The sequence below is a fragment of the Urocampus carinirostris genome, chromosome 12 (genome assembly GCF_059441175.1).
Source record: "Urocampus carinirostris isolate Australia breed hairy pipefish chromosome 12, RoL_Ucar_1.0, whole genome shotgun sequence".
Lineage (NCBI taxonomy): Eukaryota > Metazoa > Chordata > Actinopteri > Syngnathiformes > Syngnathidae > Urocampus > Urocampus carinirostris.
The window spans coordinates 8,160,400-8,187,984 of record NC_142360.1 but is presented as its reverse complement, the minus strand read 5'-3'; the positions used below and the strand labels follow the sequence as shown (position 1 = coordinate 8,187,984).

Sequence of the window (27,585 nt, the reverse complement as noted above, 5' to 3'; positions counted from 1 at the left end):
AGAGTGAACAAGTAGCTTAAGCTGCAAGCTAATCTGCTTGGGGTGTTGCTTTGACTGATTTTGCATTTTTGGCGTTATATCATTTTAAGAAAATTCACCTGCGATGTTCAGTATGAATGATTCGATGATTTAAATTGTATGTCTTTGCACATTGTAGGCTACACATTTTTGAGCCAACATCTGCTGCTCAATGTAAAGTAGAGATGCGTCGCTGGGGAACGTAAAGGCTTTTTAAGCCAACTCTTTGTATTGAACGACAGAAGCTGGCTCCCCTCCGAACAAGAGCCTGCTCCCCTCGAAACGCTTTTTTATCTCTTGAAAGCGCATGTGACGATCAATATGCAGTTTTCCTTGTGATTATTTGTTGTTTGACTATTAAAAACATGTTTATCAGATAAAATCAAATCAAATTTATTTGCAAATCACTTATCAGCCAATGAATTGTCACTCACAGTCTTTAATAAATTCACCCTCCGAGAAAGGTTTGCCATGCTTGACAATCAGTGTCTTGACCTCGTAGCTCGCCTTTGTAGAATTTTCGTTTGACTCGCTGTGTTCATTTTCAGAGGTACTTTTTGTTACAGATTAGCCTTGGCACCAAAAAAGGGTGCCAAGGAAACAAAGTTAGTGTTACAACTCTTGCTCTAGGTTTAATTTCCTTTATTGGATCTACCATCACCATTCAGTCATTCGGGTAGTCAGGTATGTTATAAAACAATACAATATACATAAATTACTTTACTTATGTTTCAAGTGCCAAATAAACAATATAGAAATTTAATTATGTATATTGTGGAGCAACATTCACTATCTTAAGTCCCCACAAACGTTTGAACAGAACAACTACAATACCCATAAATCACTGCACTGCAGAAGTGTGGTCATGTGACCGTGCCGGTCTATATATTTGAAAAACACAAAGCTGAACTAAAACAGTGATCACAAAGGCAGTGATGTTAAATGCCTTAAAGTAAAAAAACAATTAACGCGTGCTCACAGAAATAATAACAACATGGCGTTTTCACATTAACGTTTCAAGGTCCCTTGACTCGAGCTCCAAAGCACAATAACATGAGCGCTCCCGTTTTAAATTCCGTAAAGCAGTTGTTTCGAATTTTGGTAAAAAAAAAATACTCCAATTACCACTAAACCGGGAAGCGGCGGCCCTCACACTCAACTTTCCTTTTATATTTAAAGTCGCCATGTCGAAAATGGGGACGGTGGCCAAAGGGCTACTGCCACTCTCTGGTGAAATTGCGATTTTTTTTTTGGTGCAATTGTATTTTAACATTATTGGCGGGCCACATATTATCAAATTTCTGACCAGTAAAAATGTGATCACAGGCCGTATCTGGCCCGTGGGCCAGACTTTGGACATGGCTGCTGTAGAGTAAAAACAATAAATGCTAATACAATTCAGTAGTATCAGCAATTTCTAAAATTAATTAAGTATAATGTTACATGATGATTGGTGATATATCGTTTAAAACCATGGGCCCGACCAGTCTGTTTTGGGGGGTGCTCAAACACCCCCAAATTCAACCCAAGTACCCCCAAAACACTTTAAAACTATTTTCCTTGATTAAGAACAGGATGCAGCACGGCGGGACAGTGGTTAGCGCGTGTGCGACACAGTTCTGAGGTCATGTGATCGAACCTCCTGTGTGGACTTTGCATGTTCTCCCCGTGCTTGCGTCAGCACTTGGGTTTCCTCCCACCTTCCAAAAATATGCATGCTAGGTTGATTGGCCGGTCCAAATTGTCCCTAGGTGTGAATGAGCGGGTGAGTTGTCTGTCTCTGTGTGCCCTGCGACTGACTGGCAACCAGTTCAGGGTGTCCCCTTCCCACTGCCCGAAGATAGCTGGAATGGGCTCCAGCACCCTCGCGACCCTACTGAGGATAAACGGTGCAGATGTCCTGCATGTTTTTGGAGTTTCTTTGTTCAAATACAGGTGATCCCAATCACCTGGGTCATTATCAAGCTCCCGCACAGCTTGCAAACAATCTTAAAATTTGCATCACCTGAGAAACCTCCAAAACATGCAGGACATGCGGCTCTTGAGGACCGGGTTGGCCACCCCTGTAATAGATGGATGGGTGGATAAGAACAGGATATACTCAAATATGATAAAAAAAACCACTAGATTTTTTTTTAAGAAAAAAAAGTCAAACAAAACAATAATGTGAACAACACAGCCTCGGAAATGCTTCACTGTCTTGAAATGGTTCAGTCCATTTGATTACAAGCATCCCTCTCGCCCCCTCCCTGCTTTCGTGTACCAGGGTGAGAGTATGTTATACAGTGGTTTTGTTGAGCAATTATTTAACCACATTATTATCGTCAAAAGATATTAGACCTCATTTTATCTGCATTGAATCATAGTAAAAGTGTTTCTGCTAACCACAGAGTGTAATGGTGTGTTCACAAATGGGAAGTGACACCCCTAAACCGGGTTGAATGATCCTAAATCACTTAAAGTAAAATGTGAAAAACCTGTTTTAACCAGCCAGCTCTGAACCTTAAAATCACCCCTGGATTAAACTAAAGCATCAACACAACATATGAAGGGTCGTTTGAGAGTCAAAATCGCGGCTCTTTACAATAAAACAAGCTGAAAAAGCCAGTTCGGCTTTGATGCTAGGTCCTTAGCTTGGCTTTTGGACTTGAAATGTTCATAAGAGAGCTATGAACATTTGGTGCTGCCATGATCTTTGATTTTTGCAATCCGGAGATGGAATAAGAGCTTGCTCTGTCCACTCCACGCATTAGCCCGGTATTGCAGTACTTCCGGGAACGGTGCATTCGCAATGATCGCAGCAATGCTTTAGGGCTAGGACCTTAGCTTGGCCTTTTGGCTGAGAGTAAGTGTCCCGGCTCCTAGGCTTTGTAGCGTATTATGAACTGACCGATAACGGATAATGGATAATGAATAACGAAGATAGAACAATAACCCTCAAAAACCCCCCCTCTCTTCAAACTGTGGCTCTAGATTGTGGGGATGGAATAGTGATATTTGAACTGAGTCAGTGTTGGTGGCGGCTAGTTTCAATCGCGAGATGGAATAAGAGCTTGCTCTGTCCACTCCACGCATCGACCCGGTATTGCAGTACCTCCGGGAACGGTGCATTCGAAATGATCGCAGCAAGGCTTTGGGGCTAGGACCTTAGCTTGGCCTTTTGGCTGAGAGTAAGTGTCCCGGCTCCTAGGCTTTGTAGCGTATTATGAACTGACCGATAACGGATAATGGATATTGAATAACGAAGATAGAACAATAACCCTTAAAAACCCCCCTCTCTAAAGAGAGCTGGGATTCCCATCACTAATAAGTAGGAAACACCCAGGGAGGCGTAACATCGTCTGCGTTTAAGTGCACTTGCGGTAAATTGTGAATATGCTTGATGGCTGTGTTTTGCTGCTGTTGGTGTCGGTGGATTTGTTCAGACCGAGGACAATCGACTTTGGCCTGGACGGATCTATTGACACTAACAAAGATGTTATATAATGAAATTGTGAATATGTTTGATTTTCGAGAAGGTTTGTTCAAACCTCACTTTGTGTTTGCTGTTAAAAACGTAATATTGGAATATAATATTGTGAATGTGCTTAATTGCTGTTGAGATTGTCATGATTGTTTTCTGTTTTTAGTGTCAATAAATTTGTTCAAACTCAAAAAAAAAAAGTGGAAATTGTCCATTTAAAATAACAGAAATATGAGTTTGGTTAATTTCAATGGTATAATGACATTTAATTCTTTGGAATGAATTAAGTCGTTAAAACGTTTTACTTTAGATATATATCATCATAATCTTCGAAAACTGCATTTTTAAAACGATAAGTAAATAATTACTTTTTTCTTCTACGGTTTGAACGCATCACAAGCGACACACCTACCTGCCTTTGTAACGGAAGCTATGATTGGCTACTGAATCACCTAGCTCGGCGTCCATTGGCTTAGAAAAACCAGAAGGGGAAACGGGAAGAGGAAAAAAAAATCGCGTCAACTAGAACCTCACACAATCTTGTACCATACGCAATTTACTCAGTAAAGCTCTCCAAACGCGAATTAAAAGAGACGCAAAATGGGTTGCTTTTTCTCTAAAAAATCCAAGCGAAAGTCGTCGTTAAAGGAAGAGCCCACGACGACGACTGTGGAAACTACGACGACAAGCAACGCGGTTCCCCTTGGCAACAACACGGACGAGGCGGCACCGAAACAGTACAGCTGGGACAAGAGAGAAAAGGTTCGCTCATGTTTTTAATTTTATTATTTTAAATTAAAAAAAACACACTCACAATTAAACCCAACCATTCACAAATAACTTGCGTGCAATAATAAAGCCCTACTTAAGTGTCGTTGTGTTGACGTGTCAGTATGACATTTTTGTTGCAAATGGCGAATAACTCGATTGATCCGTGTACCTGCACGTTGCGACCCGCAGGTTCGATCGAGTGAGTTTGATTCTTGCTGGCCAGGTTTTGATTTTGCCATTCTACCCATTGCTTACACTATCAAAGATTTTTCATAACGAAATTGGGAATATGCTTGATTGCTGTTAAGATTGTCGAGAAGGGTTGTTAAAACTTCACATTGTTTGTTTGCTGTTATTAGTGTCAATAAATTTGTTCAAACCAAAAATTGCTCCCTCGCTCACTCCATGCAACTTGTTTTAAACCCGTAATTGGATTAGGAAATGCACGTTGGTTAACGCATCTAACCTGACCGACAATTCAACCAAGCTTTTGATGCATTAAATGGCACAACTTTCAACATTATTTTGATCCATAATGAGATGCAATTTTCATTGTTTAAGGTTCGTGTTGTCCTCGTTTTAAGGAACATCTTAGTACTTTTTAGACATATTGAATGGGAATGTGAATAGACGTGGAACTGTTTAAATGTAGGCTTAAAACACACTTCTATTCAATAGCTTGTGAATGACTTATATTTCATGAAGACAATTTCTGTGTATTATTTGTTATTGCAACATACTTTGAAGCTTGTTCATCCTGGAAGGGGGATTACTTAATGTATGGCCCCTTCTCAATGTATCTTTATCTTCCTCGTGTTGAGGTTTTTGGGTTTTTCCTTGCCCTCATGCAGGTTTCTGATCAGGGGATGATGTAATAATGGTCTGTGGTTTGCAATAATCTGTGGTCTGTGCAGCCCTTTGAGACTCCTTGAGGGCTATATAAATAAACATGACCTGACCAGTTGGGACCAATCTAGAGAAAGTCATATAGTGGATTCATTCTGCGTTTTAACAACACAAACAAGAGGTTTAAAGTAGAATGTTATCTGTTTGCACCAGCAGTAGATCGTATTTGCACAGTAGATTTTTTTTTAACTTAGGATATTTTTCTTGCCATAACCTTTTTATTTACTTCTCTTGATGTTAAGATTTTGTCTCAAAAAAACTATGGAGGACCATATGTAGAAGTAAATATTGTATATGCCATATAAAGAATTGAACATCAATTAATTTGTTATCAATTCAATGTATTCATGAATTTTGTCATTTATTTTGTCTTTTTTTCAGTATGTATTTTGTCCCAACAAAATGTTATTCAAATGAGGGAGCAGGTCAAACTGGCTGAGCTTCTCACGGTTTAGCTTCCCTTTCATCAATGATCAACCAAAAGGTGAAACGCTAGGGCCAATAGGCTGCCTCCTTATTTGTAAGTATCACAGGATTTATTTATGTGTCCATTTATTCATATGGAATGATTTTGTGGGTACATATTATTTACAATTTCATTTCTGCATATGGCAGGATCAGTCCTTCATAGAAAACATACATACCAGTATATCGATTAACAATAACCTTTAAAATACATAATGTCTCGTCTAGTCAAGTCATATTTATTTGTATAGCCCTTTATCACAAAAAGTCTCAAAGGGCTGCACAGAGCACAACAACGAATAACTAGTAAAATAAAACATCAGGCCAGTCAAGTCATGTTTATTTGTATAGCCCTTAATCAGAGTCTCAAAGGGCTGCACAAACCACAGATTATTACCAACCACAGACTATTATGACACCATCCCCTGATCTAAAAGCTACATGAAGGCAAATAATACACAGATTCATGACTCTAGGGATCACAAGTAGACCAGCATTTTCAGAGCGAAGGCTCCAGACCAGAACATAGGGGAAATTATGAAATGAAATGATCTGCATTTATATAGCGCTTTTCAAGTCAATGACTTCCCAAAGCGCTTTACATTGTGCTTCACATTTCCCAATAGCGGCCGTGATCTGTGCAGCCATGTAAGGCGCTAACCTGCTTATTGGGGGTATTGGGGTTTCAGTGTCTTACCCAAGGACACTTCGGCATGTAACACGGACAAGCCGGGATTCGAACTGGGATCCCTTAATCCTAAAACGATCGCTCTACCTCCTGAGGTACTGCTGGATTGGTCATGAAAAAGATGTACGAACCCTGAAAGATATAAGGGAGCAAGTCCATGCATGATTTTGTATACTACCAACAGAACCATATAATCACATCTTAAGCTAAGAGGGAACCAATGCAGGTTAGCTGAAATCGGGGTAATGTAATCAAACTTTCTTCTCTTAGTTAACATCCTCGCTGCAGCATTTTGTACCAGCTGGAGGCTCTTGATTTTGGACTTCGGGAGACCAGAGTAGTGCATTACTGTAATCGAGACGTGAGGTAACAAACGCATGAATTATAATCCCCGCATCAGACTGAGACAGCATAGGGCGAATTTTAGCAATATTGCGAAGATGGAAGAAAGCTGTTCTAGTAATATTCTTCATGTGTGTTTGAAAGGACAGATCGGGGTCAAATATGACACCTAAATTTTTGACTGAGTCACTCCAGGTGATATTACATTTGTCAATGTTCAGAACAGTTTTTGAGAACAAGTCCCGGCATTTAGATGGACCAATAACTAACATTTCGGTCTTTTCAGAGTTAAGGCCCAAGAAGTTGAGTGACATCACTCTTTTATCTCAGTGAGGCAGGCCTTCAAATTTCCAAAGTTTAGTGTGGCAGATTCTTCCATCAGAAGATATAGTTGAGTGTCATCTGCGTAGCAATGGAAACTGACATTATACTTGCGAATAATATAACTTAATGGAAGCATGTAAATGCTGAAAAGGAGGAGGCCAAGTACTGAACCCTGCAGAACATCACAGGTAACACTAAAGGGCTCAGATGTCATTTCACCATGTTTAACACAGTGCGTCCTATCTGAGAGGTAGGATCGGAACCATAAGAGGACGGTTCCTGAGAGACCAATCCATTTTTCCAACCAAGCACTAAGGTCCAGCAGCAGGAAGAGTGATGAAGCGCTTTGCATAGAATCCAAATGCCAAATATGATTATATCAATGATGAAACTACTGTAATGTTAGGTTCATACTCGGGTAGAAAAAAAAAACTCTAAGGGAGCCAGACCAAAACTAGATGGCTAACTAGAAAGGAGGCCAACATTTAGCTTAATGACTAGCGGAAAAAGATAAAATATTAGCTCGATTGCTTGCAAAAAAATGTAAAAAGATGGGTATCTAGCTTGCTAAATAGTAAAAAATATAAAATGATGGCTAGCTACAAATCTAAAGAAGCAGCCAGATAGCTAGCTAAAAGATATCTGCACATTTTTTACTCATTCGCCTTATAAAACCCATAAATTAGAATTTAGTTTGTTGTATTTCCTGTAAAATATGTCAAAAAATAATATATGATATGAATGTTATAATATTTATTTTTTCAACACATTGTTAGAGCTCAGCAATCTTTTTAAAATAGTTTTTTAAAATTAATTCAGCAGTGATTCTGATGTTAACTTTCTAAAAGTAAATGATCACGTAGCATAAATAAACAAAAACAATTGCTAGACACAATAGCAATGCACCGAAAGGAGAAAAGAGTGTGACATTACATACATGAAGCAAATTGGATTTGCTTTCGTCAAGCTTGCTAATTCTAGTGTTGCCGCCGCTAACCGCTAATGCTAAAATTAAACAAATATACTTTTCTTGAATGTGGATGACTATTTTTACACGCATGTAATAATTTACTCTCAATAGATGGTAAATGGTCTGCATTTATACAGTATAGTGCTTTTCAAGTCAATGAAGACCTCCCAAAGCCCTTTACAATGTGCTTCACACTTACCCATTCACACACACACACTCACACACCAATAGCGGCCATGCAGCCATGAAGGCGCCTACCTGCTTATTGGGGGCATTAGGGATTCAGTGTCTTGCCCAAAAAAAAACATTCTTTATTTTCAATTATTTCGATAAAATATTGACACAATACAAAAGTACCCATTACGAGACACTCTCTGTAGCTTATGAAGCGTCACAACTTTAGGTGACACTGAAACCCCTCATGCCCCATTCAAGCAAATTGCTGTTGCCGCTATCGTGTGTGTGTAAATGGGTGTGAAGCACATTGAAAATTTCTTTGGGATGTCTTCACTGACTGGAAAAGTGCTATATAAATGCAGTCCATTTACTATTTTACCAAGACACACAGTTACACTTTATTTGAAAATATTCTACATTTTTTTTGTAAAAAAAAAAGATTTAACGTTTTAAAAGAAGCTTTCTTGTGAAATAATGTTTTCTTAAAAGGGGCATTGTTTATTATTTTGTGCCTACTACTAATGGAAAAAACATTATTAGTCTCAATATTAATCAAAAATACATGAATAATCATATAAATGTGCTTTTTAAAAAAAAATAGTAGTAGGTAAAGAATTTACGTTTTATTTTTTTTGTAAAACATGAGCCTCAACTGGAGGGAGCTGACATGATTGTCTGACATCTTGATGCTAAGGGCACCCCAAAAACAAACAAAAACTTTGCGAAAGGTTAGGCAAAAAAATGAGAGGAAAAATTGTGTGGTTTGGTCAGTCTGAGATTCCGTAGTTTCTTCTTTGTGCTTTATAAAACTTGTTTTCGGTTGAGGTACACAATACAGCGACATCTAGTGGTCCAATATTACAGTCTAATTTTTGTTTTGCTTTTCATCATCATATTGAATTATTAATACCTGTAATGTTCAGGGTTTGTACGGGTGCTTGAAATTCTTGAAAATGCTTTAATTTTAATGTTGAGTTTTCAAGGTCAGGAAAATGCGTGAATTTAGGGTGAAGTGCTTGAAATAGCTGCCATGTTTCTTTTCAGCCTGACTCTATGGACCACTCAATAAATGAAGAAAAAAATGTTTTTAAAGTGCGTGAAAATAACACCAACGCGCCTGCTCTGGTGGCTCATTATTATGGCGTTATCATGTGAATTGTGGTTGCCCCCAAGAGTATGGCTCTTATTTCGACTCCCAAAGCGCTCCTCAGAATTTTTTGTTTTTCTTAACGATATATTATCAATAACAATGCACCAAATTATTTAAGTCAAGTCACATTTATTTGTATAGCCCTTAATCACAAAAATGTCTAAAAGGACTGCACAAGTTACAATGACACATGATAAACCAACATTCGGGCAAGGGAAAACTCAAAACCTCAGCATGAGGAAAATAGGAAACCTTGAGAAGGGGCCTTACAACCGTTAATCACCCCTTTAGTAATTAGTAATTTCATATGTTTTGCAAAGAATCCTTGAAAATCACATGAAACATGAATAAGATATTCACAGATCTACAAAAAATGTGTAAAATACAAAATAATTTTAGCTTTTCACACACTGAACAGATTTAAAGTCGAACAACAACACAAAATGCCAGAATATGCACAAAAAAAAAAAAAAATATATATATATATGTATATATATATATATATATATGTATATGTATATATATATATATATATATATATATATATATATATATATATATATATATATATTACTTTTCAGTGCTATAAATGAATGATAAAAATACAAAGAAATAACAACTTACATATCTACTTCAATCAATTTAGACACAGATCCTCTGAGAAACACGCAAAAATAGAAATAAAAATAAGTAAAACAAATAACAAAAGATCAGCATTCTCTAAGATTGAATGCACTGTGCTTTGATATCTGCTTCAATAGCATTAAATGAGTCCGAATTTGGCCAATTTCTTTGCTTTCAGACATACAGGACTTTCATTTTTGTCTTCCGTATTGAACTCATTTATTAGCCCTACAGTTGTAGAGCTCTTTCCGTGTTGGTAAACAAGTGTGACGTAGCCAAGCATTGTTGAGGCAGAATTCAAGTCAGTTTATATCAGCCCATTGACACAAACATATCATAGACAATGGAAACTGCTATAAATGGCACAAAGTATGTGCTAGCAGCAAGATAGTGACTTTTTTCGTCATCAAAGTCAACCTCAACAAAACGTTCTTTTGACCGGCGCTGGGTTTCTCCCTTTGAAGGCACTGGAATATTTGAAAAATAGGCCTTGAAAGTAGTTGGATTGGTCATGAAAAAGATGTAGATAGATAGATAGATAGATACTTTGTTCATCCCCGAAGGGAAATTCACATTTCCAGCAGCATCCCTGAGCTGAGAACAATCGAGAACAATCGAAAATAACACGGGAGCTGCTGGAGTGGCTGCCATTCGTGACGGCGCCGGAAGAAAAGATTCAATTTGAATCATGTACAAACAAACAATTGAATCATGTACAAACAAACAAAATCTTCATGTTTCAATAAGTGGAGTGTTAATAAAATGGGGGGAAAATAATTTCTGATACTGATATAACCAGGTAAAACTAATTTTAAGTTACCTGTTCAAATGAATGTTGTGCCATCTCACCTTTCCCACTCTCTCTCCTCTCACCTTAGCATCAGACTTTACCCAAGACCTACTGAATGATTGCATAAAGACTTTGAAAAAAAGGCAAATCGACCAGGAAGGACGGGCTCAACCTCGGATTTTATCGGACTTTTTGGGATATTTTAGCACCAGATCTGATTACTGTCTTTAACGAATTTTCCAGTCGAGACAACATGCCAGACAGTTTCAGAATAGGGATAATTACTGTATTGCACAAAAAAGGAGACAAAACTGACTTAAAAAACTGGCGACCCATAACGCTTTTAAATGTGGACTGTAAAATCTTCAGCAAGCCTTTGGCCACACGAATGTCTGTAGTCTTGTGAGACTTGGTTGATCCGGACCAAACCTGTGCCATCGTGGGAAGGAAGATCAGCGACAGTCTCATGCTGATCCGTGACACCATTTGTTATGCGAGAGACAGAAACATGCGACTAGCGGTCCTAAACCTGCTATACCGAGACATCTACGGCAAATGAATGATTAACGGGAATTTATCGAAAGCAATCGAGATCAACTGCAGTGTACGTCAAGGTTGCCCTATGTCTCCCCTTCTCTATGTACGAACCGTGAATATTACTAATTTTTAAATTCTTTTTTTTGTAATATTATGACTTCCATCTCAGAAATAGACGTTTTAGAGGATAAAATACATGTTAACCCTGTGAACTTGTTTTTCAAGATGTGGGATCATTAATGTGATATGACATTTGGTGTACAATAAGGCAATAAAATTCACTCCTTTATCCCCACCAAAACACCTAATACACAGACACAAAATAGTTAAAATAGAATAAAAACTAAATGATTGGTAATGGAAATGAAATATTATGGCAAGGCACGGACTAACTATACGAGTAAAGGGACCTGAGGGAGGCATATCCACGCTGATGTGGATAGCAGCAGTTAGCCTCAGAATTCTCAGCCATTGATTCACACTACCAGTGTGGCCCCTTCCTAAGCAAATATTGTATTTCTGTACATCAGAGATGTCAAACTTGGTACGGCTCTGGGGCCGGATCTAAACTTTGTGTTTTGAGGCGGGCCTTGTCAGTAAAAGAATGTCAACTCCAAATATTCAGCTTTGTTTTCTGTATCATACTTTATCCTTCAGCTCGCATAAGTAACCAACTCTACATATTAAAATTATGGATGTAAAAAGCTTTTTTGTAAACACAATACATGTATTCAAAAACAATGGGGCAAAAAAAGAGTTTTCGTGTTTGGCATTTAATGTGTTAACTGTTTTATCATAACAGTTGAATGAATGCAGTTTACACCTGAACCAGCTTGCTACACTAAACTCAACACTGCCCTCTAGCACCAGAGAGAGCATTCGGTTGCATGTACTTTAAAAATACTAACTTTTGATAGAAATGACCCATGGACTCGCTTCTTTTTTGACATACTTGGAAATTTATGGCGGGCCAGATGAAATCAAATCATGCCTGCTCTACATCATTAAGCCCTATTGTTTGTCCTGACCCAGGTGGACCCCAAAGATTACATGCTGACCGGCCTGAAAGACATGACTGCAGGTCGTCTTCCCGGAAAACTGAACGGGCAACAGTTTGTCATCCAGGACTGTCACAACTGCGACATTTTCGTCTTCGACCACGCGGCGGCCGTCACCATCGACGACTGCATCAACTGTCGTATTGTGCTCGGGCCCGTCAAGGGAAGCGTCTTCTTCAGAGACTGCAAGGACATCCGATGCGTGGTGGCCTGCCAGCAGTTCCGCACTCGGGACTGCAAAAAGATGGAGGTGATGTTTGATTGTTTAATCGTTCTGAACGTCAACATTAGTCAATGTTTCAACCTTTGATTGGATGTTGGAACATGAAGGATTTCATGAAATGTATTGTCTTGACATTAGGTTTGCAACAGACAATTCTTTCAATACTTGATTCATCTGTTTTGATGATTAATCAAATAATCCATTAAACAATGAATGCTTTGATAAAACACTATTACTTCAAAAACAAACATGAATGAAAAATAATTTAGATGTGTACTAAAATGTACACATGTACTAAAATTTGCAAAAAATGTAAGCCGATTGCTTATGTCAGCCAAAGTATTTGAATCATTACTACAAGGATTCAACATAAAAATTCAAGTCATGTTTATTTGTGACGCCCTTAATCACAAAGAGTCTCAAAGGGCTGCACAGATCACAGAGTATTACAAACAACAGACTATTATTACACCATCCCCTGATCTAAAACCTACACGAGGGCAAGGAAAACTTCAACATGAGAAAAATGAAGAAACCTTGGGAAGGGACTGCACGTGAGGTAATCCCCCTTCCAGGATGACCAAGTCATGTTTATTTGTATAGCCATTAATCACTACCGACCGACCTACGTCATATCCCTCATGAGGGGTGACCGACAGCAAGACAAACACATGCAATAACAAAGAAAATGAAAAATGGAAAACAATAGCAAAAAAAACCACAAACATTTTTGGGCCATGGCCAACCCAAATGCCCAAATACGCAAACAAGTTAGGCACCTAAGTTGGTCATGCTTTCGTCCCTCCAGATGAAACGGGACACAAGAAAGCGGCCATATCACTCGGGTCAGCGTGACACAACACACTATTCTGTTACACAGCATGGTCCAACAGCTTTCACTGGTTTACCCCTGCCGCATCATACAGGTGCCCTTTAGAATGTGTCCAAACATCCCACTATCCTTTTACACCACCTCTCCACTCATTCCTATCACCAACAAGAGCTCTAACTTCCACTAGATTTAGACCTCTTTCCTGCAGTGCACTCATACACCGTCCATCCACGTCAATCGCGGCCTTCCTCTCTGTCCCCTTCCATTTACTTCTGCTCCGTAGATACTCTTCAACATTCGCTCCTCATCTATCCTCTCCATGTGTCCAAACCAACTGGGTACAGTAATCCCTCGGTTATCGCGGTTAATGGGGACCAAAACCACCAGCGAAATTTTTTTTTTAAAAATATTTTATTATTATTATTTTTTAGACCCACGAAGCTCTGAACCCACGAACGTGGAACCGCGAAGTAGCGAGGTCCCACTGTACTCTCATTAATCACATAAAGCCTTAAAGGGCTGCACAGACCACAGACTGTTATTACACCATCCCCTGATCTAAAACCTACATGAGGGCAAGGAAAAACTAAAAAACCTCACCATGAGGAAAATGAAGAAACCTTGAGAAGGGACCGCACATTAGGTAGTCCCCCTTCCAGGATGACATAAGTATAAACTTTTAACTATAAATAGTATTTTTATTGAAAAGGTTTTTAAAATATTATTACAAATTCATCTCATCTCATTAGCTGCACCGCTTATCCTCAGTAGGGTCGCGGGGGTGCTGGAGCCCTTCCCAGCAATCATTGAGCAGTGGGCAGAGGACACCCTGAACTGGTTGCCAGCCAATCGCAGGGCACACAGGGACAGACAACTCACTCGCTCATTCACACCTAGGGACAATTTGGACCCACCAATCTGATCTGATTAATCAACAAAATAATTGACGGAGTATTCAAACATCGAAAAACATTTTAGTTGTAGACAGTTGTAGTCGAAACCATGTAGATCCAAAATAATAACTTAAAAATCCACCTGAAGCAGTCAATAGTAGTTGATGACATCTACATGCGAGCTGATTCATTCTCAAGATTTTGAAATCCTGTTTAAATTACCAAATTGTGAATGTAGAGGTCACAAGCAAAACATTTGATTTGAAATAAACACAAAGACAATTTGTCAAGTCATGTTTATTTGTGACAACATTAATCACAAAGTGTCTCAAAGGGCTGCACAGACTACTGCAAACTACATACTGTTATGACACCATCCCTGATCTAAAACCTACATGAGGGAAAATAATACACATATTGTCAACATAAAATATAGGTTCTTCATATGCTCTAGAATATTAGTGTGTTTTAAGCTTGGATTTAAACATTTCCACTGAGGTTGCAGATCTAATCACAGGGGGAAGAGCATTCCACAGCACCGAGTACCATGAGCCTCATCCAAAAGTGGTTTGCCAACCCATTTTCAGTGGGTCACTGTGCTTTGCCTTGCCACAATAATGCTAAGAAGAAAACAGAGCATCAATTCCACACCCTAAAAGTAGATGGCGATCATGCCCTGCTCGATCTCTTCTACCTATTCAATTGGCGCGTTTGAGGGGGACCACATCTCATTTTATTGTGATTTTGTCGGTTTTATTTTCTTTTTCTGTCCAAAATAACGGGCCCCAAGGAAGTTAGGGATAAAGTCAAAAGTGTAAAAGGGAAACCTGGAAAACATCAAAACCAACAATCAGGTCAAAGAAGAAAACTAATGCGAAAATTGTGCATGCATGTCTGCTATTGAAGTGCTGCTATATGGTACAGTAACTGGTTTGAAGAGTCATATTTTAAGCTATTTAGCAGTATACCAATCTTTCATTAACTGAACTAGTTATCAATATTTAGTTATGTGATATATTATAGTTTTAATTTTAGCATGTGGATATTTTAAAGCAGTTTTGGGCAGTTGCCTATATGCGAGTACAGTATATTGGGTACTTGCAGTCGTTGTTTTTTCTTGGTCTTTTTTTTTTAAAGGTGAATATATTCTATACTGCACAATCCTTTCATTGGATAGATTTGAGAGGTGGTTATTTTTTTGATTTGCGTCGCAGCTTGTCATTAGGGTGGAGTGGTGGTTCCTGAAGTCAGATCAGTTGAGAACCAATGACCCAGAGCAGTGGTTCCCAAAGTGGGCGGTGGGTGGAAAGGTCTGGGGGGGCGGTGAGGACGAAGAAGGTGGTAGGGGGGCGGCAGGGGGCAGCAGTCCGAAGTCGATGTCAGAAGTTTGAACATAGTGCGGATGTGAAACCGCATAACACTGCATTTTTTTTCAAGGTTTTGTAGTGAGTGATTGAGTAGGGCTGGGGTTTGCGGATGGGACGCTAGTAATACAGTGGATAGCCAAGGGGGCGCCAGCCTGCAAAGTTTGGGAACCATTGACCTAGTGGAAGATTACGTGATTATCAGCCATCTTGCTGCTAAGGGAACCCCCCCCCCCCAAGAACAAAGGCCTTGTGAACGGCTGGGTAAAGAAATTAGAAGAAAAATGGTGCTAAATGGTCACTTTGAGTCTCCGTAGTTTGTAATCTTCCTAATACAGTGTCCCTTTAAGTCACAAAAAAGGCAACCAATTTGACTCATGCCCATGTAATTTCTCTTGAAACAAATTTGTCTTTACAGGTGTTCTTGTGCTGCGCCACGCAACCCATCATTGAATCATCCACCGGCGTGAAGTTTGCCTGCTTCCAGTACTATTACCCCGAATTGGCCTTTCACTTCAAGGACGCCGGCCTGAGCATCTTCAACAACAACTGGAGCAACATCCACGACTTCACGCCCGTTCCTGGCGAGACCAACTGGAGTTTGCTGCCCGAGAGCGCCGGCGTACTGGAGTCTGTGCCGGCGCCCACTGCCGAATCCGACTTCAAGGTCGTGCGCGTGTCAGCTGAGGCGTCGCGGAGCATTGTGCCCCTCACCAAAGGGGGACGCCGCAAGGATAGCGAGGAATCTTGCCTTTTTGTCTTCTTTGCTGGGGAGTATACCACTGCCAACGCACGGAAAATGATCGACGAGGTGAGTGTAATCGTTTTGGTTGTCACGCGGCAAGATGCAGCAGTTCAATTAGCATTAAAATGAAATATGTCAAAATCTCAAATGTAGAAAAAGATGGATGAATACAACGTTAGAAAAAGGCAATCAAATGTTTAACTACCAACTTTTCTTGAAACGTAAAATAAACGTGCAATCCATTTTCAATGCTTCTACACATGTTTGACTGAAGGACTGATTAATTGATAGATTCACTGATTGACAATTTTTTTCCCCCCTGTATTCATCACATTCAAGATTACAATGTGCAGTACTTAAATACAAGAGAGAAATAAGTGTTAACGGGGAAAAAGTCAGTTTATTTTGGTCCAGTCCCCTTGACCGTCTAAACACTTTTCACAATGGTCGAATCATCTTATAATAAAATATTATATGTTAAAAAGAATCACATCATCATTGTAAAAAAAACAACAACAACATAGGACTTAATACAGTCAGACGATAAATGTAAGATTATTATCAGTGTCTGAAATAACATCTGCCCGGACGCTCGGGGCGTGCATCTTTTACGTCGAGCGTATAACTTACAAAACGTCTCCGCCCGGGTGGCCGACAACTTTTTCAAGAAAAAAAAAATTTGGGGGTTGGAATGGAAGCTTGTTACAAAGTTTGCTTTGTTCCAATTTCGAAATCTTCTTTCGGTTTGGAAATTGCATACTCGGCAGCCAATCAGAAGCCTGCATCGAATAACTTCGTGCTTCCGGACTTTCCCGAGCATTATAAGGTCGTGCGTTTGCATATCATTTTCCAAAGAAGACGCACAGACAACACAAGAAAAATGGATAAGTGATTAGGAATCAAGCCAAAACCTCAGCCCCAGAAGATTCAAAAGAAGCTAACAAAATTAATGACGCTACAAAACGTAAATGTGCATTAAAAGCATCGTGGAAAGAGGAGTTCACGTGGCTTGTAGGAGGCAACGCAAACATTGCATGAATGAAGATGAGTAAATACGGGTACATACTTATGGCAGATGGAAAACAGCGATGTGATATACATGCAATGAATGTTATAAGTAGATTTATAATAAACTCAGTTTTAAAGTGTTGTTCTGTTATATATTCTGATTATCAATCCTTAATACTTTGCAACAATGTTTTTTTTTTTTTTGCGATTAGTCGTCTTATTGTGTTTCAAGTTATGAAAAATGGGGCAGGCAACTTTTCAGAGTTGTCTGCCCTTGTGTCCCGTAACTTTTTGTCATGAGTTTCAGACAGTTATTATTTCACATCACACCATCTAATAATTATAACAAAATATTAAATTGGACCGTTATTGCATTGATACTTATACCTGTTGGGAAAAAGTATAATTTTTTTTGTTTTTTAAAAAGTTTTTGCCCATTGCAAAATTTGAAGAAATTAAATTATGAAAAAACAAAATTAGTCACTGATTTTGTGATGAAAATATATATTTACGTCATTAGGTTTGTCATTACGGTAGTTCATTAATACAGAGCTACCAAATTCTAAAAATATGTACTTTACTATGCCATTTTACAGCACATTATAAAACACTCATTTTATATGAAAACCAAACAAAAAAAAATGTCTCGCAATGCTATTTTTTGTATTAGAAATGTCAATTGTTGGAAATATTAACAGATCATTTATATTCATACAAAATGTCTTGATGATCGCTACTTTGTTTTTTAAAGTCACTATTGTTTAAGAACACATTCTAACATAAAAATGACACTCTTAAATTCAAGTAAAGTTTATTTGTGACGCCCTTAATCACAAAGAGACTCGAAGAGCTGCACAGACAAGATTATTACAAACCACAGACTATTATGACACCATCACCTGATATAAAACCTACATGAGGGCAAGGAAAAACTCAAAAACCTCAACATGAGGAAAATGAAGAAACCTTGAGAAGGGACCGCACATGAGGTCATACCCCTTCCAGGATGACCAGGCTGCAATGGATGTTGCAATAACAAATAATAAACAGATATTTTCAACATAAAATATGTTATTCATATGCTATTTGCTACTAGAAAGAATATATCTGAAAATCCTCTTCATTCTGTAATATAATTTTCAATGCTTGTTAATGCATAAAGAAATAATGTTTTGAAATTCACACTTCCAGCAGTCTTCTTTGTTGTTTATTAACAGATTAACAGGATGCCCTCGGGGTTCTTTGTTGTAGTTTAGCCACAGCGGAGTGGATGACATCACACGCTAGTCCAAAAGTTTGATGTCCCTGCAGTAGATGGAGACCTTTGATCCCAGTCCACCTCCTCTCCGCTTCCCGCAGGCTTTCGTGTCTCTAACAGCGCTGAAGCCGGGTAGCTCTGGATAGCTCCGGTAGCTCCACGTTAGACGTGAGCCACGTTTCCGTAAAACACAGAAAACTGCACTCCCTGTTCACTTTGATCTTTTTCACCAGCACAGCCAGTTTGTCGTTCTTATTTGGTAGAGAGTTCACATTTACCATGATTACGGACGGTACCGAAGACTTATAACGCCGCTTAGCTAGCTCCGGCTTCTCCATCTACGATGGGGCCCCCTAATCAGCACGACAATTCTTCAGGGCAAGGAGTTGATTCCTCGAATAAACGCATTTTTGTGCGTAAAAACCCATAACGACAGGATAGAAAGTAATCCAAAGTGTAGTTGTCAAACGAGACGAAGAACACCGAAGACAGAAGCAGACACTTAAAACAATAAATCACAAAAAGTGCGAAATATCACGTAGCTGCTAGAAAGGCTGCCGCTCGCGCCGGCGCCGCTTTGATCTTTTACACCGTTGGAAAAAAAAAATCATGTGTTTTTGGGACAATTAAAGATATCCTCTTGATCTAATATATTTTTTTTAACCAAATGAAAGTCTAAGATGCATTCTCTATAAATAAATATGAATTCAGTAATTTTTCAAATTGCTTCTTACTATCGTAAAAGTTGTCAATGTGAGGTCATGCAAAAATATCGTCTTGCATCAAATGGATACTGTATGATTTATATATGTATTTTTACCAAATTGCATGTATCAAATATATATTTTGAAATCTTTCCTCAATAGATATGTGTTGACGTGTGAATCATCCATCCATTATCTGCACCACTTATCCTCAGTAGGGTCGCAGGTGTGCTGGAGCCCATCCCAGCTACCTTTGCGCAGTGGGCAGGGGACACCCTAAACTGGTTGCCAGACAGTTGTAGGGCACACAGGGACAGACAATTCGTTCGCTCATTTACACCTCGAGACAATTTGGACCAGCCAATTAACCTGACATGCATGTTTTTGGAATGTGGGGGGGAAACCCACGCAAGCATGGGGAGAACGTGCAAACTCCTCACAGGAGGTTCGATCTCATGACCGCAGCACTGTGCCGCACACGCGCTAACCACTGTGCCGCCATGCTGCCCCGTATTAATAATGTTTATCAATGCTTATGAATTGTATATTGTAAAGTAAACCAAAGTGTTCTTATTTTAAATTACTTAAATACTTAGACATTTTGAATATATTAAGATGTATTTTTATCGGTAATTTAATGTCTGCTAAAATATATTAAAATGTCCAAAATGAATTCAGTGAGTCGGAAATTCCACAATTATTATGTTTTACATGTTTATAGTCAAACATTCCATTTTGTGATTGCGTCTCTGCCAAAATTCGTGTGACTCCTCGCAAAGCAATGAGTTCAACAGCAAGTTCGAAAACCTTATTTGTGCACATATTTTGAGTTTGTGTTCCCTCCTCCTTTGTAGTAGTCAAGTCACATTTATTTGTGACGACCTTAATCACAAAAAATGTCTCAAAGGACTGCACAGGACTACAATGACACCATTGCCTGATCTTAAACCAACATCCGGGCTAGGAAAAACCTCAGCATGACAAAAATTAGAAACCGCACGAAGGGGTTCCACAAGTGGTAATCCCCCTTCCATGATGACCAGGATGGAATAGATTTAGCATTGAGTTCAATAAACGAGAACACTATGTACATGTTGAAATTTGCCCTGAAAGTGCATGACAGCAACGACGCCTCAAGCCTGCAAAATAGTCCAAAAAGTCCATCACAGCACTTAGTAACTTTTCCTTTGAATTTAGGCAACAGCCAAAGGCTTCGTGTTGATCCAGACCAAAGAGGTTTCAATGCGGCCTGAAGACGTCAAGCGTGTCTTTCAGACCAACGCTGAGGATCTCGTGGAGTGGATCAGCAAAGGTTGCTTACAAGCTTTTCCGTCCGCTTATTCAGTTGACAAAAGCTATTAAGTTCGTGTACTACATTGGCCGGCAACATTTTTGTTTATAAGAGATCACTTTTTTAAACCGAACGACAACTGAGGTAAAGAGCTAGACTGTGTATGTCAAATAATAAGCTATGTTATTTTAATAACTATCTTTATGTTTCACAAGTTATCATGAGCATATGAAAGTCGAGCTTTCTTGAGACTTACTTGTCTTCCCAAAAAAGGTCCCGTCATTGCGCTGGAGCTGAATGGTGACGGTGTTGTGGAAGCCTGCAAGAACATCGCCAATGAGGTGTTCAACGGCACTAAGGTCAATGCTGCTCTCTTTTTACTTACTGTATATACTCGCATATAAGTCTTCATCATAAATAAGCCGACCCCCTAAAAGTGCTTTAAATCAGTGGTCGGGAATCACCGGGCTGCTGACCGGTACCTGGCCGTGGGTCGTTTGTTACAGCTTGCCTTATTTGATCATTATCATACCATATTTATTCGTTTATACACGCATTTTGTTGACCCCAAAAGATACTCAAACGTTTGGGGTTGGTTATACCAGGGTTTTACAATAGTATAGAGGTAAGATCTTGGTCTGGAGACCAAACCCAGCCCACACTTTGAGTGTTGATCATTAAGTTTGGGTTCGGGCTGGGCTTCCCTCTCGCTGGCTTTTTTTTCAAATAGTCCACCTATCCTGGTTGTTTTTTTCTTTTTCTCTGTGGAGGATCTGTGCAGCACTGCATGCACGCTCATCAGCCCGTGCGCTCGTTTGCAGCACTGTCTGACACAGAGGTGGGCGCATGGCGGGGGAATGGAGACAGACACCTTCTTCCTCCTGAGGCTTCTATAATATTAATATGGTTTGCTCCGGGCCCTGTCCCTCGAATCAAGTTAATTGGTCTGGCTCGGTCTGGGCTGGGCTTTAATACCCGCGGGCCAGAGAGTCGGATACCTCTACAGTTATATATAACGGTTATTGAGCAATGCTTGATCTGTCCACACATATCGCTGACCACATTTGCTCAGTATTGGATGCAACAGGAATCAAATCTTGATCACAGCTTTGAGAGTGACGAATCCTAACCATTAGGACATTGAGATTATAAATGACAAAGGAAAATGCATTCGATTTTAACTCCTTATCACACTATTTTTTAACTCACATTTTCACATTTTACAAAGTTGGAATGGAGCATAACGTTTTTTTTTTTGGTTTGAACAATTTTATTGACACTATTAACAGCAAATAAACAATGTGAGGTTTGAACAATTTTTCTCGACAACCTTAACAGCAATTAAGCATATTCACAATTTTGTTATATCTGACAGTATGACGTTTTAACAATTTTTTCCGACATTTTTAACAGCAATTAAACACACAATTTCATGATATCATATGAGTTTTTATCGACACTTTTAACAGCAATTAAATACATTCATTCACAATTTTATCATATCATATTCTAACAATATGAGGTTTGAACAATTTTTATTGAAAGTTTTAACAGCGGTTAAGTAATGTGTAAAGGGCAATACTATTGTGCAAGGGCATAGCTCTGTCTTTTCAAGTGGGATTCCATCCCACCCTCCCAAGCAGCATCTTCCAGTCCTCTCCCTTCTTACTTCTACCTTCCACAACCACCCGAATAACCAGGCCGTTGCTGCCAGGACCCTCACAGTGGAGCTCAGGTTCCCTCCTTCGGGTGGGTGCAGATGATTCTTCCTTATGGCTGTGTCCTAGGCTTGCCGCTCGCAGATTGTATGGTATCTGCAGCCATTCGGAGCACAGCCACGAGGGGGATCTGCCTGCACCTGCTTACCAGCAGGTTTCTGGAGGTCCAGATGGCGTCTTTGATGGCGGCGAGAGTGAGCCAGTCCTTGACAAAGTCGTTCTGTGACCTTTTAAACCGACTCACCACATAAAGCACGTACTATGCGTCAGGGACCTCCCCTGCTGGCAAGTCTGGGAATTTTCCTAGTTGGCCGGCCATTGCCCACAGGTCTTCGGCAGCGCTGCACTCACAAAAAAGGTGCCTCACCGACTCCTGGGCGCCACAGCCAGGTCGAGGCCATGTCGAAATCGCTGACATTCCTCGGTGGTGCATTACGGCTCTGACTGAGAGAACCTCATGAGCCACCATCCATGACAGGTCCCGTAGTCTGTTTGGGAGGGCAGGATGATTCACGTTGCTCCAAACCGTTGTAGGCTCGCCAAACGCAAGCCCTCTTACAGGACTCACTGTAGCTCGCTCCTGCACAATACCAATAAGGGCCCCGTGGTTTTGTAAAATAGTTCACTGATGAAATATGATATATGAATATTTAATTATTTCTCCTTATAATTGAATATAATTTATGACTACCCGACATTGCTCTAATTTATGGTTCATAATTGCAACATCAGTTAGTACTAATGCATGTGTATAGTACTGATGCCATAAAATAAGAAACTGATTCAGCAGCGATACTTATACATAGTATAGTGAGTCTTAATCATTGTTTGTGTATGCTACGGACCACCTAAAATTATCGGTGGGCCACAAACTACCCCCAGGCTGTAGTTTGGAGATCCTGATATATAGCCATACTGCTGTATTATACGGCAGGTGGCTAAAGCGCACACACTAATGGGAGCATCACAATCTCCATTAAGCTAAAATAAGAATGACATAAACCAGGGGTCTATGACACGTGTGCCAGCAGTGGCACGCGAGCCCACAGCAAAATAATGATTATTTTGAAAAAATGCGCATTTTTTACCTGAAATTTAGACATTTTCAGTTGTGCGCCGTGTTGTTTAGAGGCTTTACGGTAGTGCCCCTCCTCTTCTACTCCGTGTGAGAGTGTGTGTTTGCACAGCGGCTCGTAGAAGAGGAGAAATCCGTGTTCTGACCCAGCCACAGAAACACCGGCGCGCGACAAATGAATTATGACTGCTTCTCCAGCGGAAAAAATCTGGTTCTTTTCAGCCAGCGTAGACAAATGACTGGGGCTTTGTGCCCAAAAAAAAGAAAAAAAAATCACCGTGTTGTTTGTGCATTATGCCTTGAGTGTTGTACCTCGCACATCAAGTGTTAAACGTCATTACGAGACGAAACATGAACAAGGATGAGTCTGACAAGGCGCAGACATTAAAACGCGCTGTGTCCAGGTATGGGTGACAAACACAGACCCTAAAAAAATCTTTCACTGTTAAAAACACCACCACTGAAGCAAGTTATCACATTGCTCACTGCATAGCAAAGCACAGAAAACCATTTTTAACTGCGGCAAAATCAGCTGTTATTTCTGTTGCACTTATTTTCAAGTAGCCTTCTGCCTTGCTGCTGTTATTTTAAGTTTTGATATTTTCTCCAATAAGATTTCATTGATGAATGGTATGGTACTGGTCCATCTCACTTGTTTTTGTTTGTAGTTCAGATTTGATGAAGAATGGTTGATTCTGGTTAATTATTGTAGTAAAAAGTTGAAGCCATGGATGGCTACAGGCCTCTCCACATGTTGCTCACATTCACTTTTTAGTTTATTGATGAACAAAAATTGTGGAAGATAAATTGGTCAATTATACGATTTCAATGTGTATACGCGTTGTATATTCGGACTGGTGTAAAATTACAGCTCTGTCGGATATAAAAAAAATTGTGTGAGTCATTGATCTTGGTGTGGCACACTGATTTACATGGAAATTTGAAACTGGCACGCCATACCGAAAAGGTTGCTGACCCCTGATATAACCCTTCACATTGTAGACAATTATGGTATTTTAGTGTATTTTTAATGAATTTCGGTAATAAATGTTGTTCCATTAAGGACATTTTCCTTTTTTTACCTTGCAGGTTTTCGTCTCAGACAATAAAAATACGTCCTCACGTGATGTGGACAACTTCTTCAACTTTGCTGACATGCAGATGGGCTTGTGAAAAGTTAGCCTCGTACAGATGTGAATGCTGCTTTTTGTTTGTTTGTTTGTTTGCACAACTACAATCAGTCCGGGCCACACACAATTCCTGACCTGCTCCTGCTGTAAAAATCAAACCACCAATATATTTCACCACGAGCTGGATTGTTCTTGACGAGGTGACTTTGAATGAATAGCATAGCTTCCAAATCTTGTAATCTACACAATCAATGCAGATTTACGCTGATGTTGTCCACCATTTTTACCACTTGTGTCAGTTGTCAAAAATATTTTACTTTTGTAAAGGAGGAATGTTAAAACTGTCAAAGTAGAAAAACATAATCGATATATTTTGTTCAATGTCTAAACTTGTAAAAATCATTTTACACCAAAGAGGGTTAAGTCTGACTCCTGAAAAGTCTCATATTGGTCAATCAGTCGATACTCAATTGCGTGTATGCATTGTTTTCCACCCCATCTATCCATTATCTGCACCGCTTATCCTCAGTAGGGTCGCGGGGGTGCTGGAGCTCGTCCCAGCTATCTTCAGGCAGTGGGCAGGGGACCCCCTGAACTGGTTGCCAGCCAGTCACAGAGCACACAGGGACAGACAATTTGATCGCTCATTCACACCTAGGGACAATTTGGACCGGCCAATTAACTTGACATGCATGTTTTTGGAATGTGGGAGGAAACAAGAGACCCCGGAGGAAACCCACGCAAGCACGGGGAGAACATGCAAACTCAACACAGGAGGTTCGATCTCATGACCTCAGAACTGTGCCGCACATGCGCTAACCATTGCGCCGCCGTGCTGCCTGCATTGTTTTTCAATAATGTTGCTCCCCTGCGATTCTGTTTGGTTCATTTTTGCAAGTTCCGACCTTTCCGAGACTGAATGCGACAGTCACGATTGGATCAGGTTGACACCGTGTGGCCATGAAATTGAGGAAGAGGACAAAAATAAACCGAAAAATCTATTTGAGCACAGTAAACAAAGATTTTGTACTTGGGTACTTGCACCCATCAGTTAATGTTTGTTTGTATATGATACATTTGTATTTATTCTTAAAACTTGCTTCTATCAAATTGTGAACCAGTAGCTTGAGTGTTTGTTCTTGTCACTGCCTGAAAACATCAGGAGCACAAAAATGCCTCATATTTATGTAGAAATCGTTACAAAAGGTGTCATGTATGTGCCCTGTACTTCAGTGTACAACAGCACACCTTTGTTTAATCATAAAGAACAAGTATGCTGGGTTTTTGTTAATTAGACCATAACATGGACTTTTTGTACTGTTTTTTTTATGATTTGTTCAATGTTTTTTTTTATAGAAACCATTTAATGTTTGATGATGTATGTTTTTTATTAGTAAACGTTTACATTTGTGACATTGTTCTTTTGTCCTCTTTCACGGTTAATTTGCGAGAGTTTGTAAAAACATCTCTGACTTCCTGTGGTGCACATGTAAGTAGCTTTCATTTCTATTTTAGGTTAATCTGTTATGAATTGGTCTGACCTGCATGTCACGATCTTGCATGTTTGATGATTAAAATATACCATGTGTAAAAAAATGACCTGAATTAAAATTGTTAAGACTTATGTTTTTATTAAATCAGAGGTGGGCAAACTACATCCCGTTGGCCACAAATGGCTTACAAATCCTTCAAAAAAATGTTATTTGTTTTGGTACTTGTCCCCCAGTGCTCCTTTGTGACCCCATCCTCATCGAATATTGTGTAAATGACATTTTTACATTTCTGAATTTTTCTGTATTCGTTCATTTCTTTAAATCTTTAGTTGTATTTATCAAAATATTTATCGGATGTCATGCACAATAAAACACTTGCATTTTATGTTACTTTGCTTTAACTCTGGGCCTTTTGAAACCCATCCATCCATTATCTGCACCGCTTATTCTCAGTAGGGTGCTGGAGCCCAGCCATCCTCAAGCACTGGGTAGGGGACACCCTGAACAATGCGCTTGCTCATTCACACCTAGGGATAATTAACCTGAAATGCATGTTTTTGGAATGTGGGAGAAAACCGGAGTGCCCAGAGGAATCCCACGCAAGCACGGGGAGAACATGCAAACTCCACACTGGAGATTCGATCTCATATCCTCAGAACTGTGCCGCACCGAACCGCCATGCTGCCCCTTTTCGAAACCATTTAGATGAAATAGTTTATAAAGAAATTTAAAATAAGTACATATAAATGTTTGCATGTACATTTTTCCATCAACACATATTAGAAAAAATATTATTTTACTCTTTTATATAGCTGAGATATCGCATGTCAAAAAAAAATCCTCTCAAATCATTTTTCCCCTTGGACCAGCCAATTTATTTTTACTCATTGTGGCCCGGTACTCGAGTTTGCTTACACTTGGATTAGATTATTCCCAAAAACATTAGAATAATTATGAATGATCAAATCAACTAAAATGCACAACTGAATCAAAATGTGCCAGCCTGGGGCAATTTAATGGATAATAAGAGAAAATACCTCTGTACAAAATACTAAGATAAGTGTAGTGGTATTAAAATAAATATTACATAAGAAAATATAGAAATTAATTATCCCTTCTCATTGCACAATTGACACCTATCACAAGGTTTACCAGTGTTTTATTTTGGAGCATTGAGGGTGATCATTGCTTTTAAATCTATACAGTATTGGATTCTGTTCTATTCTACTCTTTCCATTATATTCTTCTCAAACCAGAGACCCTAAAATAATTATTATTGACAGGAGTAGCAGAAATTATTCGTCATGAAGCTTATCAGCCAAGTATTTTATTCATATTTGGCCATTAAGCATGTTTTGGTTAGAATTAAACTCTAAATGTAAAGCAAGGAGTCTTCAACGCGGTGCCCGTGGACACCAGGGTGCCCCCAAGGACAGCTGGGGTGCCAGCAGAACTGTTCTGATAAAGGCTCACTAGTGCTGGGTCATGGTAAATTTCTAGTAAAATGATTTTATGGTCGTTAACTTAGGGTATTTAACCCTACTTCCAAAAATTAACCCGGCATTAAC

At 39.4% G+C, this 27,585-nt stretch overlaps 2 protein-coding genes, 1 long non-coding RNA gene and 2 pseudogenes across 3 annotated transcripts in view; 3 read left to right on the top strand and 2 right to left on the bottom strand.

The window, feature by feature from the left end:
* slc9a7 (solute carrier family 9 member 7) overlaps positions 1-3,976 on the bottom strand; it is a 67,467-nt gene extending 63,491 nt beyond the window's left edge. Inside the window, exon 1 of the mRNA XM_088349868.1 lies at positions 3,894-3,976. The gene's annotated coding sequence lies outside the window, so the exon portion shown is untranslated. The remainder of the gene's footprint in view (positions 1-3,893) is intronic.
* On the top strand, positions 2,648-2,809 carry LOC148354843 (U2 spliceosomal RNA; annotated as a pseudogene).
* On the top strand, positions 2,838-3,134 carry LOC148354842 (U2 spliceosomal RNA; annotated as a pseudogene).
* On the top strand, positions 3,963-26,402 carry rp2 (RP2 activator of ARL3 GTPase). The gene is made up of 6 exons (XM_088349867.1): positions 3,963-4,243; positions 12,258-12,533; positions 16,014-16,406; positions 20,508-20,622; positions 20,875-20,960; positions 24,484-26,402. The coding sequence occupies exons 1-6, from the start codon at positions 4,082-4,084 to the stop codon at positions 24,565-24,567; spliced, it is 1,116 nt and encodes a 371-aa protein (XP_088205993.1). The 5' UTR covers positions 3,963-4,081; the 3' UTR covers positions 24,568-26,402.
* LOC148354815 (uncharacterized) overlaps positions 11,983-27,585 on the bottom strand; it is a 99,105-nt gene continuing 83,502 nt past the window's right edge. The window contains exon 3 of the long non-coding RNA XR_015852238.1: positions 11,983-12,517. This is a non-coding gene — a long non-coding RNA (uncharacterized LOC148354815). The remainder of the gene's footprint in view (positions 12,518-27,585) is intronic.